Genomic DNA, 21,617 nt, shown 5'->3' on the forward strand with positions numbered 1-21,617 from the left:
TTCAACACTCTATCTTATAGAGCCACTGATTTCTGTTTGGGCTATTCTGTTTTAAGGATTACCTTTCTTGACTAGGATACACCACTTTCTGTGTTAAGCCTTTTATTTGCCTGCTTTTTTCCTACAGAACTTTTCTTTTATCACATTTCATTTCTTCTATATACATCATTTCTGGGAAATCATTTTCTCCTTGCTTGCCATTCTACTCATGCTTTCTCTTTGGGAATCTCTAGATTGGGGATAGTTTTTTTTATACTTGTAAGTACTTTCTTTGATATACTCCTATTTCCAGCTTTAGTTCCTAAATTAGGGTTTAGTGTCAGAGTTAAGGTCTACCCTCTGCTGCTTTGTTGGGTAGGGTGTTCAGACCACCTTCCAGCCTTATGTCTACCTAAGTCTTTGAAATTCAGAGTACTGGATCTGCAAGGCCATCTCTGACATCCCAGGACAGGATGTTAGGGACCTTAGAACCTCTGTGCCTGGGATGTCCCAATCTAATCAGGGCACTGAAATGTTGCACTAGTCATGACCTGCTTCAGATCCCTGGAACTTCCAAAGTCCCTACTCTGGAGCTTTCTCAGGGGAAGTCTTGACTCTTGCTGCCTCCATACATAAAACTTTGCAGGCTCTATCGCCATCTCATCCCTGGTTTCCATCGGAGACACCAGTACTGGCTTTGGGAAGAGGGAAATGGTTAGTAAGGAGGGCCATTTATTACACAGGGGCTTGAGGCAGAATTTTTGTATAGTTCCAGGGTGGAAGTACTTACTGTAGTTTCTCACTAGATTTCTTAGTCATTATTCAGTCTGATACAAACTTCAGGGTTTGGCTAGAATAGATTTCTGGGAGCTGGATGGCCTGCCCCCTCTTCAGGCAACCATATTGGCCAGAAGTCCAAAATTAGAGCTGTTAAAGGAAAGGCCTCACCCAGAATCTAAAGATTAAGATATTGCTAATTTGAAAATTAAGGGCTATATACTACTTTTTTTTTTTCCTCAAAACAAGGGTTTATTCACACATTGCTGTGTATTTGGAAGAAAATCCTTAACATCTCCATGATTCATTCTGATTATATCCTGGGATTTTTATTTTTTTTATTTAAATTTATTTATTTAACATATTTGGTTTTCAGCATTGATTTTCACAACACTTTGATTTACAAATTTTCTCCCCATTTCCACCCTCCCCCCCCACTCCAAGATGGCATATATTCTGGTTGCCCTGTTCCCCAGTCAGCCCTCCCCTCTCATCCCCTTTTCCCTTCCTTTCTTGTAGGGCAAAATAAATTTCTACACCCCATTGCCTGTGTATCTTATTTTTTAGTTGCATGCAAAAACTTTTTTTTTTGTTTTTGAACATCTGTTTTTAAAACTTTGAGTTCCAAATTCTCTCCCCTCTTCCCTTCCCACCCACCCTCCCCAAGAAGTCGAGCAATTCAACCTAGGCCACACATGTATCATTATGTATAACCCTTCCACAATACTCATGCTGTGAAAGGCTAACTACATTTTGCTCCTTCCCAACCCATCCCGCTTTATTGAATTTTCTCCCTTGACCCTGTCCCCTTTCCAAAGTGTTTGTTTTGATTACCTCCACCCCCATCTGCCCTCCCCTCCATCATCCCCCCCCTTTTATTTTTTTTTTATCTTCCTCCCTCTTCTTTCCTGTGGGGTAAGACACCCAACTGAGTATGTATGGTATTCCCTCTCAGGCCAAATCTGATGAGAGCAAGGTTCACTCATTCCCCCCTCACCTGCCCTCTCACCTCCTCCCACAGAACTGCTTCTTCTTGCCACCTTTATGCGAGATAATCCACCCCATTCTATCTCTCCCTATCTCCCTCTCTCAGTATGTTGCTCTCTCACCCCTTAATTTCCTTTTATTTCTTTTAGATATCACCCTGTGTCTGCTCTCTCTCTTTTACATATATATATATATATATATATAAAAACACATATACATACATACGCATACATACATATACACATAGATATATACATACATACACATTCACTTATATATATATATATACATAAACATATATATATGCATATTCCCTTCAACTACCCTAATACTGAGGTCTCATGAATCATACACATCATCTTTCCATGTAGGAATGTAAACAAAACTGTTCAACTTTAGTAAGTCCTTTGCAATTTCCGTTTCTTGATTACCTTTTCAAGCTTCTCTTGATTCTTGTGTTTGAAAGTCAAATTTTCTATTCAGTTCTGGTCTTTTCACTGAGAAAGCTTGAAAGTCCTCTATTTTATTGAAAGTCCATATTTTGCCTTGGAACATGATATTCAGTTTTGCTGGGTAGGTGATTCTAGGTTTTAATCCTAGCTCCATTGACCTCCGGAATATCGCATTCCAAGCCCTTCGATCTCTTAATGTAGAAGCTGCCAGATCTTGGGTTATTCTGATTGGGTTTCCACAATACTCAAATTGTTTCTTTCTGGCTGCTTGCAGTATTTTCTCCTTGATCTGGGAGCTCTTGAATTTGGCGACAATATTCCTAGGAGATTTCTTTTTGGGATCTATTTGAGGAGGCGATCGATGGATTCTTTCAATTTCTATTTTGCCCTGTGGCTCTAGAATATCAGGGCAGTTCTCCTTGATAATTTCTTGAAAGATGATATCTAGGCTCTTTTTTTGATCATGGCTTTCAGGTAGTCCAATAATTTTTAAACTATCTCTCCTGGATCTATTTTCCAGGTCAGTGGTTTTTCCAATGAGATATTTGACATTGTCTTCCGTTTTTTTCATTCCTTTGGTTCTGTTTTATAATATCCTGATTTCTCATAAAGTCACTAGCTTCCACTTGCTCCAATCTAATTTTTAAAGTCGTATTTTCTTCAGTGGTCTTTTGGACCTCCTTTTCCATTTGGCTAATTCTGCCTTTCAAGGCATTCTTCTCCTCATTGGCTTTTTGGAGCTCTTTGGCCATTTGAGTTAGTCTGTTTTTTAAGGTGTTGTTTTCTTCAGTGTATTTTTCAGTATTTTTTGGGGTCTCCTTTAGCAAGTCATTGACTTGTTTTTCATGGTTTTCTCGCATCCTTCTCATTTCTCTTCCCAATTTTTCCTCTACTTCTCTAACTTGCTTTTCCAAATCCTTTTTGAGTTCTTCTATGGCCTGGGGCCAGTTCATGTTTTTCTTGGAGGCTTTTGTTGTAGGCTCTATTACTTTGTTGTCTTCTTTAGGCTGTATGTTTTGGTCTTCTTTGTCACCAAAGAAAGAATGCAAAGTCTGAGACTGAATCTGGGTGCGTATTCGCTGCCTGGCCATATTCCCAACCAACTAACTTGACCCTTGAGTTTTTCAGTGGGGTATGACTGCTTGTAGACTAAAGAGTTCTATGTTCCACGTTTGGGGGGTGGTGCCAGCTCTGTCAGACCCACACTGCTCCTTCCCCAAGAACCCCCAACCCGAACCAGGCTTAGATCTTCGGCAGGCTGTGCACCCCTGCTCTGATCCGCCACTTAATTCCTCCCACCAGGTGGGCCTGGGGCCGGAAGTAACAACAGCTGTAGCTGCCCCACCTCCGCTGCCCCCAGGGCTGGAAGCTGAACCACGGAACTCCTTCCACTCCCGCACCTTTTCCCATTAACCTTCTCTGCAGTCTTTGGTGTTTGTGGGTCGAGGGGTCTGGCAACTGCCGCAGCTCACTGAATCAGGGCGCTAGGGCCCCCTCCGACCGGCTTCTGGTCTGGATGGTCCACGCCGCTCAGGCTGGGCTCTGCTCCACTCCGTTCCCAGCTCCCAGCTCCGTGTGGAATAGACCTCACCCAGAGACCATCCAGGCTGTCCTGGGCTGGAGCCCTGCTTCCCTCTGCCGTTCTGTGGGTTCTGCCGTTCTAGAATTGGTTCAGAGCCATTGTTTATAGGTTTTTGGAGGGACTCGGTATGGAGCTCATTCTAGTCCCTGCTTACCAGCTGCCATCTTGGCTCCGCCCCCCTATATACTACTTTGGTTAGCTAGTTACTCTGCACAGACCCACAGGTATCCAGAAAATTTGGTATTTAGAAGTCCATCTATAAGCCATAAATGGTTTTCTCTTTAAGTTTCTGTTTTTGTGAGTTATTATTATGCTAAGTTTTTTGGTAGGACAAAGATTCAATACTTAGCTTTGGTAAATAAAAGGTGTGAATCAAGATCTGTGATTTCAGGGTGCTCTGAGGTAGCATGAGTCGCATCTTCTAAAAAGACTTGGTTTTTTAACCTTAGTTTTGTGTGTTTAGGATACAACAGTTAAAGAAGCTACTAGAGGATTCTACCTCCGATGAAGATGGCAGTACTTCTAGCTCCTCAGAATGTAAGGAGAAGCACAAGAGAAAGAAGAAGAAGGAGAAACATAAGAAGAGGAAAAAGGAGAAGAAAAAGAAAAAGAAAAAGAAAAAAAAGCACAAATCTAAGTCAAATGAAAGTTCAAATTCTGACTAAAAAGTAGTTTTCTTTTAATCCACCTTGTTACTGCAGAATCATAGCTGAATGTCATAGTTACTAAAGGAGAAGTAACCACAAAAGGGCCTCAGTTGACAGAAAAAGGAACCAAGAAATGTGTGTCATTAGCATCACTTCTGTGGCATTTTGCTCTTGCTGCCAACAGTGATGAATTCCACATGATGTTGAGTTGCTTATATGCCACACTACAAGATTCTTGTTGTCATCTTCCCTCATTACTGTAGTTTGTGATAAAATTTTTTAAGAAAATCAAGCATAAGATATGAAGACATTCTAGGCATTTCCAAAAGAGATACCCCCATGAAAGCAGAGGGTTAGTGGGGCTGTAGGCCGACTTACTTGAAAATTCTACATCTTCAGCAGTTGCAAGTGAATGCTATCAAGTGTTGAATAATAAAACTTAGTTGTCTCAGACTTTAATTAAAGTGAACGTTCTTGCTGCAGACAAAAAACTTGTTTGAATTATAATGGTGGTACATGGAAAAAGGCAACTCTATGAAATATCTTCATTGTAATCATTTTGTTTTGGAATTTGACCCTGCACTAAAAGAACTACTAAAAGAAGATATTCAGGAAAAATTATTTTTCAATAAGCAAAAATCCTTCTCCTCTCCCTGCCACCCCAACTTACTCTCCAATACTGAACAAAAGTAAAACAAAACCCATTAAAACATATACTTAAGCAAAACTAATCTGCTCATTGGCCACGTCTAAAGGAAAAACATACACCCATACTCATACTTTGTCTCATTCTGCACTTGGAGTCTTTCACCTCTCTGTTAGGTGTTGTATATCTTGTTTCATCATTAGTCCTCTGGAATAGTGGTTGATCATTAAGCTGAAGAGAGTTTAACTCTCAGAGTCCATCCCATTCTAGTCAGTTCTCAGTCTTTCAAAACTGTCTTTACCATATTGTTATCATTGTATAAATTGTTCTCCTGGTTCTGCTCTACTCTGCATCAATTCATATGTCTTCCTTTATTTTTCTGAAACCATTCCCTCCATTATTTCTTACAGCACAATAGTATTCCATCCCATTCATGTACCATAATTTGTTCAATCATTCCCCAATTGATGGGCACTTCCTCAGATTCCCATTCTTTGTCATCTCAAAAAAAGCTTATAAAAATATTTGCATATCCTTAGAGTTAGTTTGGCCTAGAACTGATCCCTCACTTAATCTTTCTTTCTTTTAATTCTTCCTTCTCTCCTTTCCCTCCTATTTCCCTATTGAATGAAATCTCTCTGTAGCCAGCTGTGTTTCCTGCATTTGACCAGTTCAGATGAGAGTGAGTTTCAAGTGTCAGCTGCCTCCCCTCTCTCCTCTCCTCCTTATTTATACAGACTTTTATTTGTGCCCCCTGATTATGTGAGATAATTTCCCCTAACATTCTTTTCCCTTTCCCCCCAGTATGTTCTTTCCACTTTTCTTTTAAGATCAAGTTCTAAGAGAATCCCTCCCAGGCTTTCTGTCTAATTAGATTCCGTCTATGACCACTAATGATGATAAGCTTCAAAGGGAACACAAGTATCATCTCTTCCTATTAGAATGTAAGCTGTTTATCCTTGGTTTAGTCCCTTGTGATTGTTTGTTCAGATTTACCCATTTATGTTTCTCTTAACTCCTGAGTTTGAACTTCATAGTTCCTATGCAGTTCTGGTCTTTTCATCAGGAATGCACAGAAATCCTCTATTTCATCGAGGGTCCATTTCTCCCCCTTTATGATTTTACTTAGTTTTGTTGGGTAAGTTATTATCTTTTGCTTCCCAGGATATCCTGTCCTGTGCTCTCTGTTGCTTTATAGTGATGACTGCTAAATCATGTGTGATCCTGACTACGTCTCCTTAGTACCTGAATTTTCTCTTTCTGGTTGCTTGCAGTGTTTTTTCTTTGACTTGTAAGCTCTGGACTTTGACTGTCTGAGAGTTTTCATTTGGGGACCTCTTATACAAGGTGACTGGTGGATTCTTTCTATTTCTCCTTGAGATTGACTTAGTTTTTCTTTTGTTTGTCAACCTTTCCCAACCGCAGTTATAGCTCCCATTCTCCTTTGTGTCTAGTCACTGCTATTATTATCTAGTTCAATTAGATTGTTTTGCTTAATGAAGCCATCCTACTCTATCCAAATTGGGGTATTTGGTGGGATTTCTGGCCGTGTGATCATTTCTCTCCCCTCCACCCTAAGTTAAGGGGGCAATCGGAGCTTTCAGAGGGACCTCAAATTAGCCCCTCAACTTACTGCCGAGCCTTCTCTCTCTTATTAACTTTTATCTCCATTTTGCTTTCTTAGGTCTGGGGCAGGAAGGAGGTTATTTACTAAGTGTCTGGGTCCTAGGTCTTTGCTTCCCGTAGGTGTATAAGAAGGCAGCTAGGTGGTACAGGTGGAGAGTGTGCTGGGCCTGGAATCAGGGAGACCTGAGTTTAAATCTGGCCTCAGACACTTCTTAACTGTGTGACTCTGGCCAAGTTGGCAAGTAGTACCTCCCTCCGAGGGTTACAGTGAGGATCAGATAACATAACAGTTGTCAAAGCACTTAGCAAAGTCCCTGGCACATACAAGGCACTTAATATTTATTCCTTTCCCTGTATCAATGGTAACGTGCAGAATCTTCCCTCAGGCCCCATTTCCCGATTTCCTTTTTCCTCTTAGATGAGGCTCTGCCTAAAAGGGGGCTTTAGACCTCTTGGAAGCTGGTCTGGTCACATAACTGATTCTCCACTCAAGCCAACAACCAAGTTCCTCTTACATATGTTCAATCTTTTCCTAATGTTTCATTGATGCATTTTGCAGTCTTTATAATGACTGGAGCCAGCTGTCTGAAGGGAACAGTCTGCATTGTGGCCTGTTCTGTTTCCTACAGTGTAACTGATAACTAAGTACAGTTGGGTTTTTTTCCTCTAAACATATTAATTATAATTTGTCTCCACTGAATTGCAACTGCCACTTCTCTGTCGATGATCATAAGCCCTTCTCTTAGCTCATTTGCATTATTTGGTTTTTCTGGACATTCTTTATAACAAAATAATGAATACCAGTTCCATGGTGATTTGATTTTTACTATGTTGAGGAATCTTGTCAAAAGGTTTTTGAAAAGTCTAAATAAGTAGAATTTGTTCTTACAAAAGCCCAGCAGCCTTGCCCCCCATGCTTTATTTATTTAAGTATTCAATGATCATATGTTTTATGGTATATTCACCAGTTTGCCTGGTATGGACACATGATTCATTTTTCCTCATATCCACTCTGGAACTGTTGGATAGAAATCAGTTTATTAATAGTAATGTGTTCTAGCCATTTGTACCAGAGAGCTAAGGGTGTTTTTGGCCAACAGTTTCATATTTTCACCCTTGAGGTCCTTTTAAAATTCTTGGGTAGATATACAGTAGTCTTGTCATTTTGACTAAAATTAATCAATTCAGTTAAAATTCATTAAACATTTTTGAGGCTTTGCAGGGCTAGGTTACAAAGGACTTTGAACCTTAAACAGAGCATTTTGTAAAGACAATGGAACCACTGGAGTTAATCAAGATAGAATAACATGATTGGACCTGCTCTATACCATGTTCCACTCCAGCTTTTTGCCATCTGGTGTGGCACTCACCCACACGCTCCCTTGCTCTAAGATCAGTGGTCAAATAAATTTACCATCGTTTCCCCCAAAAAACCATGTTAGTCAACTACCCTGTGGCTACACTCACTATCACTGTGATTTCTCAAACCAAAATACCATTCCTTGGTTACAACTCTCTTATGTTTGTTGTATCCTCCTATCATAATACAAGCTCCTCTGGGCCAGAAGTCTCATTTTTGAGATTTGTATCCCTAACTCTTAGCAAAGTCTGTAGCATGTGGTAAGCACTGAAATTTTTCATTCAAATAATGAGAGCCTAAACTTGGATGGTTTACTCCACATATGAGTAAAGAGGAAGGGATCAATAGAAGGGACATTGCCTGGACAGAAGTGACAGGTCTTTCCTGATTGGCTTTAGGGTCTAAAAGAAAAGCAAGAGTAAAAGATGACCAGGGTTGGTTATGTCATCATTGAAAATAAGTTGTCAGAGGGAAAGCATTTTGTTAGGAGTGGTGGGAATGAATGCAAAAGCATTTATTACTTGCTTACTATGTACCAAATACTGCTGGATAGTAATAGAAAAGTTCCCCCTCTCAAGGAGCTCACACTTTAATCGGGCATCTACAGATATAGAAGGGCTCAGATACAGGACAGATGGAAAGGCACAGGGTTCCCTCAGGAACATCAGTAGGTCATGTGAATGGTAAGATGAGTCTGAAGGCCATGACAGAAGGACCAATAATATGGTCTGGTGGCTCCTACATCATCTATTAGAGGGAGATGTGTTAAGAAAATTGGTGAAAATAGGCACCTGTGGCATTTGATCCCACCTGAAACAGGTAATGAGATGAACTTTTTAAAAAGTTAAATTGTACTAGATACCAATGCTTGAAATTTAATTAAAATGAACAAAAATCATGGGGATGTTTGAATTCATGAAACTTATGAAAACATGGAACACAGAGATCACTTAGTCCATTTTACAGATGACTAAGCTGAGCCCAAAGCTATTCTGTGACTTCTCCAAGGTCATCTAGCAAGTAACAGACCTGAAATCAGAATACAGATTTCTTGATACCTGGCCCAGTGTCCTTTCTGGTAACACCACAGTAGCTCCTTTTGGATTTATAGTTGTTAGTCCAAAAGATACTTTGTGCCAAAGCTGTGATGGTATTGATCATTACAAATTGACTAGCCCTTTATCAGTACCATCCTAGTTTCTGCTCTTAATTCTGATGAATGTGTCATAGTGAATAGAGTACTAGAATGGGGTCAGGAACACTTGGATCCAAATCCTTATTCACTTCAACACTTACCAACTGTGCAACCACAAATAAATTTCACTTAATGTCTCTGAGACACAATTTCCTTATCTGTAAAATAAACATAATAATACTTGTACCTACCTCACTGGGTTGTTGTGAGACTCCAATGAGATGTGTGCAAAACTTAAAGAGCTATATGAATCAGGTATTATTATAATTTCCCTTCCTTATTCATCTATTGAAAGGGAGATGTCTTTACCCAAAGGATTATTCCATCCAGGATCCTGATTTGGAACTTTCCCATGTTGCTTTTAGTTTGTGATTCTCCTCCAAGTACTTTTGTGTGTGTGTGTGTGTGTGTGTGTGTGTGTGTGTGTGTGTGTGTGTGTGTGTTTTATAACAAAAAGAGAGTGAGACTGAGTTGACCCAATCTTTTAATCAATATTTTTAATGTTAATATTTTGGGTCCCAAGTTTAGTCTAGGTGATCATTTTAAATATATGAGAGCCCCTACTTTTTTATGTTCTTTATGATTCTAAGCAGGCTACAAACGAACATGCCCACTGGGCAAAATATTCCCTTGTACAACTAGCCTGACAAAATCAAGGTTAGAATCCTGTGTTCCCATCCCTGATGTACTGCACTATTTATGGAAATGTAAAACTGGGGCTTAATTGGGGATGGGGACCTCTAATCTATGGAGAATCTTCCATGTTTTCCATCTTGTTGCTGTGGCAAAAGGAAGAGAAAATGTGTTCCTGGAATCCCAATGTCTAAGTTGGAACTGAGTAAATGAATGAATGAAAAAAGCATTTTTATTAATCAGATCAAGAGTGGGGAACCTATAGCCTTGAGGTCACACGTGGCTGTCCAGGTCCTCAGGTGAAGCCTTTTGACTGAGTTTAACGGAACAAATCCTTTTATTAAGGGGATTTGTTCTGTGAAGTTTGGATTCAGTCAAAGGGCTGCACTTGAGGACCTAGAGGGCCACGTATGGCCTTGAGGGAAAAGGTTCTCCACCCCTGTACCGGATGCTGTGCCGTGCTAAATTTATACAAAAAGAAATAAGAAAGTCCTTTCTCTCCAGGAGATGTTGTATTGGTGATCAAGATGGGCTCTTAGCACTTCAAGTGCCCTTGAAGAGTTTGGCCTTTATCTCCTTGATTAAATTAGGTAACTAAGGCGGGGCTCCAGGTGAGGCCCATGAAGGGCCCAAGTAGGCCCCAAACCCCTAGCTATTAGGTACTAAGTTGATGCAGGCATGAAGCCCTCAAGGTCCTAGGGTGAGGTGCTAACTCCAGAGCCCATAGTAAGAGCTTAAGTTCTGGTTGTTCAGATGACGTTTGATGATGGCTAGAGTGCATAAAAAGAGAAGACAGCATTTGCTCTTGGTGGCTTGCTGATGTGGAGACCAGGCAGCTGTAGTTAAGAGCCCTCCGGCTTGTAAATCCGGATGTTGAGACTTTGTTAAATCTGGTAACTGTGTATTGGGATTTGAATCAGACAAGGTCTGTCTGATGTTTGTAATTTGTTTGTATTTTCTCTGAAGTTCAGGATGCTGGCTTTTTCCCCTGAACTGAGTGAATGATATTTATATGTTGGATTAAAGTAAGATTGTAACCCCTTAATGTTGCTTTCTTTGGTAAAGCAGATCAAAAGAACCTGGGCTTACAGTGTTCTGTGAGCTGTTTGTTGTTGGTTTTACACCCCCGCAGCAGCTGCTAGCCGGACTGTTACAACAGATGTCTGGGAGCTGTGCCTTGAAGGAAGAAAAGGATTTCAATAAGGTTGAGGGGAGGAAAACATATAAAACAGAAAGGAGAATGTAAACATATGTAAAATACAGGGTAGAACAAAATTGGAGAATAGCCAGTAGGCCAACTGGACTGGAGAACATGCGAAGGAGAATAATGAAAAATAGGGCTAAGAAGGTAGGTGGGAGCTACATGGTGAGAGCCTTGAATGCCAAGCTAACTTTCTTTGTAAGGCAATGGAGAACCACTGGAGGGTTTTAAGGAGGGAAGTAGATGGATCATACCTGTGCACTGAGATTGTTTTGACGAAGGCTTTGAGAACTGATGAGAAGGAGGCATGATAGGCAGAGATGAATCAAAAGTTATCACAACAGACTGAGAGTAATGATATAACATCAAATGGTGAACATGACAGTTTAGAAAAGAGGGTGGCTCTAGGAGATTTGGGGAAAATTAAAATGAGAGGTTGTGGTTACTGATCAGGGAGAGGAGGTGCTAAGGCAGAACAAAGACTCGAAGATGACACCAGGGTCTCAAGTCTAAGCAATTATAAAAATGATGGTGTTATCACTGTTTTGGACATTTTGGACTGAGGTTCTGTCTGGACATCAGGATGAAGCCATCAAACTGGAAGTTGGAAACTGAGACATGGAACTCAGAGAAAGGCCAAGTCTGCAGATACAGATTTGGGAGTCATCTATGGAGAAGGAAAACATGATGAGGACAGCCTGGTGAGTGTCACTGTGGAGGGCAAGGTTGGCCAGGCCTTGTGGCTAGCTCTTCTGTCAAGTGCTTGAGCTAGATTCTGCCCAGGCCTTTTCTATATCTTGGGGATGTGATTTAGGGTGATAACCTTTTCTGGCCCATTACCTTCTGCCAGCCACTCCTCTCTCCTGAGATTTAATCAGTTTAATCCAAATAACAACAATTAGACTTTAGCCCAGGGACAATATGATGGTTTCTTAATTCTCAGTGTTTTCTTTCTTTTATGGAATTTATATCAGATAAAAAGTTATTACTTCAATTATAGTAGTTCAGAACCAAGAGTTATAAAAATTGATCGTATCACTCAAAGGAAAATTATGACTTCTTAGGTTAGCCCACAAGAATACTTTAAATCTTATAATTATGGGTTACATAATAAGAAACATAGAATCTTAGATTGGGAGGGACTTATGAGGCCACCTAGGTCAATACAAAAAGTAGTCATCCAGTCTTTGCTTTGAAGACCTATAATAATGAGGAAACCACCACCTCTTTAGGGGGTTCATTCTGCTTCTGGATAGCTCTTAGTGCTAGGGGCTTTTCTTCAAATAAAGCTGAAATTTGCTCTTACTTCCAATTCTCTAGACCCAAAGAGAGTAATCCCTCTTCTGCACAACATTTCAAATGCCTTAAAATAGCTATTGTCTCCTCCAAATTTTCTCTTCCTCGGGGTGAACATCCCTAGTCTCCATAGCTTAACCTCAAATGACATGAGCTTAATGTCATTTATTTTCCTAGTCTCCCTTCTCAAGGTGCCCTCAAGGTTACTGATGTCCTTTCCAAAACTTCATGCCTATAACCAAACAAAATATTCTAAATGTGGTCAACAAGGGCAGGATGTAGATACACTGTGCCACTTGGTGGAATCTAAAGCTTTTTGGTGGGATTGCGGGGGAGGTTGTTATATCTCACCATTGGTAACATATTGATGTCGCAGTCCATTAAAACTTCTAGATTGTTTTTAGATGAATTGCCATCTGGCCATAACACCCCCATCTTGTAAATGTGAAGTTGATCATTCAAAACTAAGTTTGCTTTTATATCCATTTAATTTCATTTTATTAAATTTGGCCTAAAGGTCTAGCCTGTTGAGATCTTTATTAATACTCACCCTCATTCAATAAGAGAAGCAGTGTGGGTATGGTGGACAGAGAGCTGGCTTCAAAGTCAAAATGACCTGGGTCTAAGTCTTGCCTCAGACACATTCTTGAGTGACCCTTTTAGTGTACGAGGTAACTCTAAAAATACAAAGTGGAGAACTCTTGTTACCTGTATTGGTAAAGTGAGTTTTTTCAATAAGAATTGCTTATATATAGGGGCAGCTAGGTGGCGCAGTGAGTAGAGCACCAGCCCTGGAGTCAGGAGGACCTGAGTTCAAATTCGGCCTCAGACACTTGACACATGTACTAGCTGTGTGACCTTGGGCAAGTCACTTAACCCCAATTGCCCTGCCAAAAAGCAAAAAAAAAGAAAAAAAAAGAATTACTTATATCAATGAAATCTAATAAAAGAATTTATTTTAGTTTCCCTCCCTATTAGGTATCACCAGCAAATCAGATAAGCATGTTATCTATTCCATAATCCATGTCATTATTCAAAATATGGACCAAGCCTAAATTTCTTGATCAACTAATGACTACTCTTTTGATCTGCCTATTTAACTAGTTCTAAATTTACCTAACTATACTATTACCTAGATCGCCCTATCTTTTCCACAAGAATAGAATGAGAGACCTTTTTAAAATGCTTTGCTAAAATCTAGACTAGAGTTTAGATACAGCTTTTCCCTTACCTGTTCATTTAATAATCCTTCATATAAGGAAATAAAGTTGCTTTTGCATAGCCTGTTCTTTTAAAAAAAATTTACATTGAGATCTTTTGGTTCTATGTCATCTTGAGTACCAAATATATCCTTCCCCACTCCCTTGGAACCCAAATGACCAACCTGAAGAATTAAAAAAAGAGAAGAAAAAACCAGTTCAGAAAATAAACCAATACATCAACTGAGTCTGAGGGTATATGCATTGTTCCACACCTATAGTCCCCCACTTCTACAAAGAATGGAAGGAGTGACATTTTCTCATCTCTTGTAGGCCAAGCCTAGTCACAACTAGTGTTCAACTTCTTCGTTTACCCTTATTTATATTTTTGTAGCCGTTATGTGTATTGTTTTCTCAGTTCTGCTTCTGACACATTAACAAGTATATATTATACCAATGATTCCCAGAGCTATATGTCCAGTTCTCTCTCCTGAGTTAGAATCTTGAATCATACCAAGTGCTCATGGATATCTAGAATTGTTTGTCCTATAGGCCTCCCATACTCAGCATTTCCAAACAAGCATTCATTATCTTTCCCCACAAATCCTGCTAACTTCCCTATTATTTTTGGAGGTACCACTATATGGTGTTTCCAGTCTCCCCAGCTCACAACTTAGCTGTCACCTTCTGTCCCTCACCATCTCTGACCTCCCTATAGCAATCTTTTGTCAAGGCTTGCTGAGGAGCTTCATATATCATATATAGCTCTTTTCTCCTCTAACACTTGCCACCACCTTGGTGCTAGCCTTCATCACTTTATGACTCTCCTTCTAATCAATCAATCCAGTCAGCCACCAAAGTGGCCCCTTACTCCACAGACTTTTGTGGCTCCCTCTAGGATGAAATATAAAGTATTCTGGTATTTACTTGATGTTTTCCAATTTATTGGTTTTCTAGTTGTATCAGTAAGGCAAGATTCATGACCTCAAAGACGCCCATGAACATGCCTGTATAGTTCAGAATCACGAAGTATAAGAGATTCTCTAGGTAGAAGGCAGGGGGAGCATAACATTTATTTAGACACCAGAGGATTCAAATCCCAGAACCAGTAACCCCAATTCAACATAACAGCAATTGTATTCCAAAACCAGTAAGTCTGCCTCAATGTAACAACAAGGAAATTATGACACAGTATTACAGGAAGGAACCAAGTAATCCTGTAACCTTCCCCCTTGCTGGTGCCTTCCCATAAACACTCACTAATCCCAACTGTCTGCTTCCCTGCATTCTCTCCCCCCTCATCTCTGGTCTCTGAAGCTCCCTTTCTACTCCCTGCTCTGCACTCTCTCTGCAGCTCTGTCGACTTAGAGTTTTTGCTTCTCCTCCTTGGGCTGAACTGTAGGCCTGGGGCTTATTGCCTAGTAAGGAAAGGGTGTAGGCCTGCCTACAAACAAACCTCTAATCAAGCTTCCCTTAACTGGCCCCACCTGAGGCCTACTGAATGGGTGGGAAAGATCTTTAATCACTGATTGGCATCTCACTAGTTTTTATATGCAAGCCCAATTTATTGATCTATTCTTTCTTTATCAATGAAACCATTTAGAGATACAAAATTTCCCCTAAGCACTGCTTTGGATGCATATCCTCCAAATTTTTATACATTGTCTTGTTTTTTGTTATTTTCTTTAATGAAATTATTAATGATTGCTATGATTAGTGTTCTTTGACCTACCACTATTTGGGGTTAAGTTATTTTGTTTCCAATTACCTTTTAATCTTTGCTTCAGAGGCCCTTTATTAAGTGTAATGTTTATTTCATTATAATTGGTACTGAATGGGAACAGAAAAGAATGTACCTGTTTCTCATCTACATGACACTTGTAGAAAATTTGACCATTTACTAGGGCATAAAAATCACAAACAAATGCATAAAATTAGAACTATTAAATCTATCCTTTACCAATTATAATGCATCCAAAGCAGTGCTTAGGGGAATAAATTAAAAAAAACATCAATAAATACCAGAATAGAAATCCTGAAAATCAAAGGAGAGATTAACAAAACTGAAAGCAAAAAATCCACTGAGTTAATGAAACTAAGATTTTTTAAAAGAAAAACAGTAAAATAGATAAGCAATTAGCTAACTTGTTTTTTCAAAAAGAAAATAAAATTACCAGTATTAAAAAAGAAAATTCACAAGCAATAAAGAAGAACTTAGGAGCTATTTTTCCTAATTGTGTATTAATAAAATTGAAATTGAATAAGCCATAAGTGGACTCCCAAAGAAAAATTCCTTAGGCCCAGGTGGATTTATAAGCAAATTCTAGAAAATATTTAAAGAGTAATTAATTCCAATACTACATAAACTTTGAAAAAAAATAGGAAGAGGTATTACCAAATGCTTTCTCTGCCACAAATATGGTCTTGAAATCTAAACCAAGGAGAGTCAAAACACAGAAAGAAAACTACTAGAGAAAGAAATACCCCAATGAAAATTGATGCAAAATTTTAAATAAAATATTACCAAAGAGACTATAGTAATATATCACAAAGAGCACACACTAAGACCAAGCTGGATTTACATCAGCAATGCAGGGTTCAATATTAGGATAACAATAAATATAATAGACCAGATTAATATCAAAACCAACAAATATCATACGATTATATCAATAGATGGGGAAAAAGCTTTTGACAAGATATAACACCCATTCCTGTTAAAAACACTAGAAAGCATAAGAATATATGAACTTTTTCTTCAAATGACAAAGAGTATGTATTTAAAACGGAGAGCCAGCATTATCTGTAATGGGGATTACCTAGACAGAGGCTCTTTCAATAAGATCAAGAGTTTTTTTAAAAAACAAAACCTATAGGTAGTATAAAATACTCGCCAAAACATGTAAGTAGTATAAAATACTGTCAAAACAAACAGGAACTATGTGAATTATACAATATTTTTTACAAAAATGAAAACATATAAATAAATGGAGAAATATTAATTGCTTATGAGAAGTCTGAGCCAATATAATAAAAATGATGATGCTACCTAAATTAATTTACTTATTAACTGCTATACCAATCAAACTATCAAAGAATTACTTTACAAAACTAGAAAAATAATAGTAATTCATCTAGAGGAACAAAAAAGTGAAGAATATCAAGAGAATTAATGACAAAAGTAGGAAATGAAGGCAGCCTGGAAGAACTCGATCTCAAACTACACTACAAAGCCAAAGAAAGAGAGGCTGATCAATGGAACAGATTAGTTATACAATATACAGAAGCAAAAGAGCATAGTAGTCAAGTGTTTAACAAACCCGAAGATCCCAGATATGGGATCAAGAATTCACTATTCAACAAAACCTGTTTGTGAAACTGGAAAACAGTCTGGCAGAAACTAGGAATAGACCAATATCTCATACTTTATACTAAGAAAAAACAGGTGATTTACACATAAAAAGTGACATCATAAACAAATTAGAGGAATACAGGAGAAATTAACTGTCAGAGCAATGAATAAGGGAAGAGTCCATGACCAAACAAGAGATGAAAAGGTTCACAGAAGTTAAAATAGAAATTTTTGATTACGCAAAATAAAAGTTATTAGACAAAGAAAAACAATGGAGCTAAATTTAGAAATGGAAAATTAGAAAAAAATAACTTGCAGCAAGTTTCTCTGTTACATGTCTCATTTCTAAAATATATAGGGAATTGATTCAATTTATAAAAGAGCTCTTCCCCAATTGACAGTCAAAGGATATGAATAGGTAGTTTGCAGAGGAAGAAATCCAAGCTATCAATAGCCATATTAAAAAATATATTCTAAATTACTTACAATTAGAGAAATGCAGATTAAAACAACTCATGTACCACCACCTCACACCTATCACATTGGCAAAGTTGTAAAAAAGGAAAATGTCAAATGCTGGAGTGGCTATGGGGAAACAGATGCATTAATGAACTACTGGTGGAGTAGTGAATGCAGTGAATTGGCCGAGCAATTCTGGAGAACAATATGGAACTATGCCCCAAAAGTTATTAAACTATGCATACCCTTTGACTCAGTAATACCCCTATTAGGTACATACCCCAAAGAAATTAAAGAAATAGGAAAAGGACTTGTTTGTACAAACATGTAACACCTGTTTGTGGTAGCAAAGAGGCACCCATCAATTGGTGAATGGCTAAACAAGTTATAGTATGTATATGTATGCTATGAGAAGTGATAAGGGGGATGGTTTTAGCAAAACCTAGAAACTCTTGTATGAATTGATGCAAAGTTAAGTGAGCAGAACTGGGAAAATATAATTTATATGATACTGTAAGGGAAACAACTTTGAAAAACTTAGGAACTCTGATCATAATAGGACCCACTGCAGTTCCAGAGAAATTGTGGTGGAACATACCCTCCATCTCCAGACAGAGAGGTGATGGACTCAGAGAGCAGAGTGAAACTTTTTTTTTTGGACTTGGCTAATGCAAGAATTTGTTTTGCTCAATTATACATATTTATAACAAGTTTTTTTTTTCTTGTTTTCTTCATGGGTAGGAGATGGGATGGAGAGAATTTGGAACTTAAAATTGAATTTAAAAAAAAAAACCTCCCCCTAGCTATAGCCATAATAAGTATTTGATCTCCTTCTCTCTCCTAATTTTGCTGTGGTATAACCTTTAATGTTCAGATCATATATCTGTTTTGAGATTATTGTGCCATCTCATATAAGATGGTGGTCTACAGCTGATTTCTTCCAAACTGCTTTCCAGTTTTTCCCGAAATTCTAGTCAAATAGGTAATTCTTTTCCCTAGGAGTTGATGTTCTCACATTTATCTAAGACTGAGTTTACTGAGTTAATTTTTTCCCTGATTATTCCTTATCTGTTTCATTGATCTACAACAGAGATTCCCAAAATTATTTGGCCTGCTGCCTCCTTTTAAAAAAAAAATTATTCAGTTCCCTTCTGGAAATCTACTTTCTTTAACCCTGTAATGACTTTAAAAAAAATTTCAGCATTTCAAAAAAATACTAATTTTTTTAGAAATATGACACATCTTAAATTTAATTATTTATTTCTAAGTTTGTTTTTTCTTCCTGCATTGAAATTTTGATGATGCAATATTGTGTCATGTAACCATATAGTATCATATTGTAAACAAGTCATTACATGCACATATTCCTGCCCATGCATGCTGGACTTTCCGACAATGTGCAACATGCTCACCTACTAATACTTGCTTGTTAAGAGCTGTCAGCAGACTAGACCACTGATGGGTCACAACTTTCATTTTGTGAGTTTATTTGGAAAATAACGTTATCACCAAGACTTTAATTCTGTTATACAATAGATGACACATGCACGAACGGTTTTTCAAAATTTTCTTAGTTTCTCTTCTTTTCTCATGCTTCCACTGCCCCCTTATTTTTATTCCACACCACCCAATTGCACCTGAGGCTGCTATTGCCCCCCTGGATTGTTCCAGAGCCCCAAAGGGGGCGGCATTGCCCACTTTGGGAACCTATGACTAGAAGCAACTAGGTGGTGCAGTAGATATAGCACTGGACCTGTAGTTGAGAAGATAAGATTTCAAATCCAGCCTTAAACACTTAATGGCTGTGTGACCCTGGTCCAGTCACTTCAACTCTGTCTTAGTTTTCTCATCTGTAAAATGGAGATAATAGCACTTACCTCCCAGAATTATTGAGGATAAAATGAGATAATATTTGCAAAATGATCTGTAAATCTCAGTGTTATATAAATGCTGGCTATTACTATTGTTTTCATCACCTTTTACATTTTTGCACAGTACCAAATAGTTTTTTGGGTTTTTTAATTAATAGAAATCAATTTTCTTTCTACCCCACACCCCAATTGAGAAAAATATGCAGTCAAGCAAAATAAATTCCTTCATGTCTTTTTTAACAGTTTTTCCTATTTTATTTCACCAGAACACAAATACAAAAGAGAAAAGAAACAAAAATGTATAATAAACTTGAATATTGAAACTTAAAGAAAGAAAAAAAAGCATGTCATGTGCATAGCAGAACATAGAAGAGGATTCAAAATATGTAACAATAAATCTTCATTTCAATAAAGCCTGTATGACAAATAATACACCTTGTGTTGAGAATTGTCCATCTTTTCTTTGCTTCCTTGTGTTTTCTTTTGTTCTCTGCTGTGCACTTTTTAACTTTGTTTTTCCCCTCCTCCCAGCCCCCCAAAAGGCTACGATATAATTTAGATGTTTCACAATATACACATACACATACAGATGTATACATACACTTATACACATATACATGCGGATATAGACATATACTTTCCCAAACATACTCTACTCCTGATCCTTGTTTTTATGTTTGTACATATCTTTTGTTTCCTAGCCCTCCTGCCTCCTCTACTTTACTTCTACTTGCTACATCAGCCTTCTATTACTTGCCTACCCCCCCCCTCCACCAACCACCCTGCCCTCCTATTACTTGCCTTCCCCCCCTCTAAGGATCCCTCTCCTATCCTCCCATTCCCATTAATCTACACCCTTTACCTATTCCCTCATTCTTCCCTCTAAAAATCCCCCCCTTATCCTAATCCCTCCCTAGTTCTCTCCCCCCTGACTATATCCCTACCATTTTATTTCTTCTAAATTTGGAAGACTTTTATACTCTTCCAAATATATATGTATTGTCCTCTCTTAAACCCATTCGCAATGAAAGTAGGTTACCAGAACTACCAACCCTCTTCCCCATCTAAATCCTCTGTATCTTTTCTTCCTCTTGCACCTCTTTTGGATAAAATGATTACTCTTTTTTTAGCTGTTTCTAAATGGTTTTACTTTTTAAATTCATATCATAGGTTTATCCCCCTTTCTTATGAGTTCAACAATTATTAATAAGAATGTTAGACATATATTTTACATCTTATGTTATATAAAAGGTAAACAGTCTGTCCTTATGAATCCATTAGTCAGTCTTTAGTATCTACCTTATGTTTCTCATGGTTCTTGTATGTCAAATCTTCTACTGAGGATTTTTTTTAACAAAGTATTGAAAGTCTGAGGGTTTGTCAAATGTCCATTTTTTTCATTCAAGATTATAGTTAAATTTGAACGGTATGATGTTTACAGCTGGCGCCTCAGGTCTTTTGCTCTTCGATATATTGTGTTCCAAGACCTGCAGTCCTTTAATGTCTCTGCTGCTAGGTCTTGTGTAATTCTAATTGGGGCGCCATCATATTTAAATTGTTTTAATCTTGATGCTTTTAATATTTTATCCTTGAGCTGAGGGTTCCGGAATTTGACTATGATATTCCTATGAGATTTCCTCATAGGATCTCTTTTAAGTGGTGTTGGACGGATTTTCTCTATTTCTACTTCCCTGTCTTATTCTAATGCTTCAGGACAATTTTCTTTAATTATTTCTTGTATTATTGTATCAAGATTCTGGTTTTTTTAATCATGACTTTCAGTTACTCTGATTATTTTTATATTTTCTCTTCTTGATCTATTCTCCAAATCTGTTGTTTTTCTTATAAGATGTTTCACTTTCCCTTCTATTTTTTCATTATTCATGTTTTGTTTAATTATTTCTTGACCTCTTATAATTTCACTGGTTTCACTTTGCCCAATTCTAATTTTCAAGGTGTCATTTTCCTCCTTGAGATTCTGGGTCTCCTTTTCTAATTGGTTGACTTTCCTTTCATAACCTTCTTGTTTTTCTTGGATTATTTTTATTAATTTTTTAGTTTTTCCTTCATCTCTGTCATTTGATTTTTAAAGTCTTTTTTAAGATCTTCTATAAATTCTTTTTGGGCAAATAACTATTTGACATTGCTCTTTGGGAGTTTCTTTACTTCAATATCCTTCTCTGAAGATGAACCCTGGTCATCTCTATTCCCGTAATAGGTTTCTGTGGTTGGATTCTTTCTCCTTTGCCTGTGCATTTGTGTGTGTGTGTGTGTGTGTGTTAATAACTTGATTTATGTAATCACCTCTAGCCCTGGAGTATGGGAAATGGTGCCTCTTGCCCCAGATCCTCAGTT

The 21,617-nt window shown here is 38.0% G+C and overlaps 1 protein-coding gene across 1 annotated transcript in view; it reads left to right on the top strand.

Annotated features, from left to right (window-relative positions):
• The window catches only part of RP9 (RP9 pre-mRNA splicing factor), a 40,281-nt gene extending 35,398 nt beyond the window's left edge, over nt 1-4,883 (top strand). The window contains exon 6 of the mRNA XM_036739389.1: nt 4,241-4,883. Within this exon, the coding sequence (XP_036595284.1) occupies nt 4,241-4,442 (202 nt within the window). The 3' untranslated portion in view covers nt 4,443-4,883. The remainder of the gene's footprint in view (nt 1-4,240) is intronic.
• The last annotated feature ends 16,734 nt before the right edge of the window (nt 4,884-21,617 follow it).

This window comes from Trichosurus vulpecula, chromosome 9, assembly GCF_011100635.1.
Source record: "Trichosurus vulpecula isolate mTriVul1 chromosome 9, mTriVul1.pri, whole genome shotgun sequence".
Taxonomy (NCBI): domain Eukaryota; kingdom Metazoa; phylum Chordata; class Mammalia; order Diprotodontia; family Phalangeridae; genus Trichosurus; species Trichosurus vulpecula.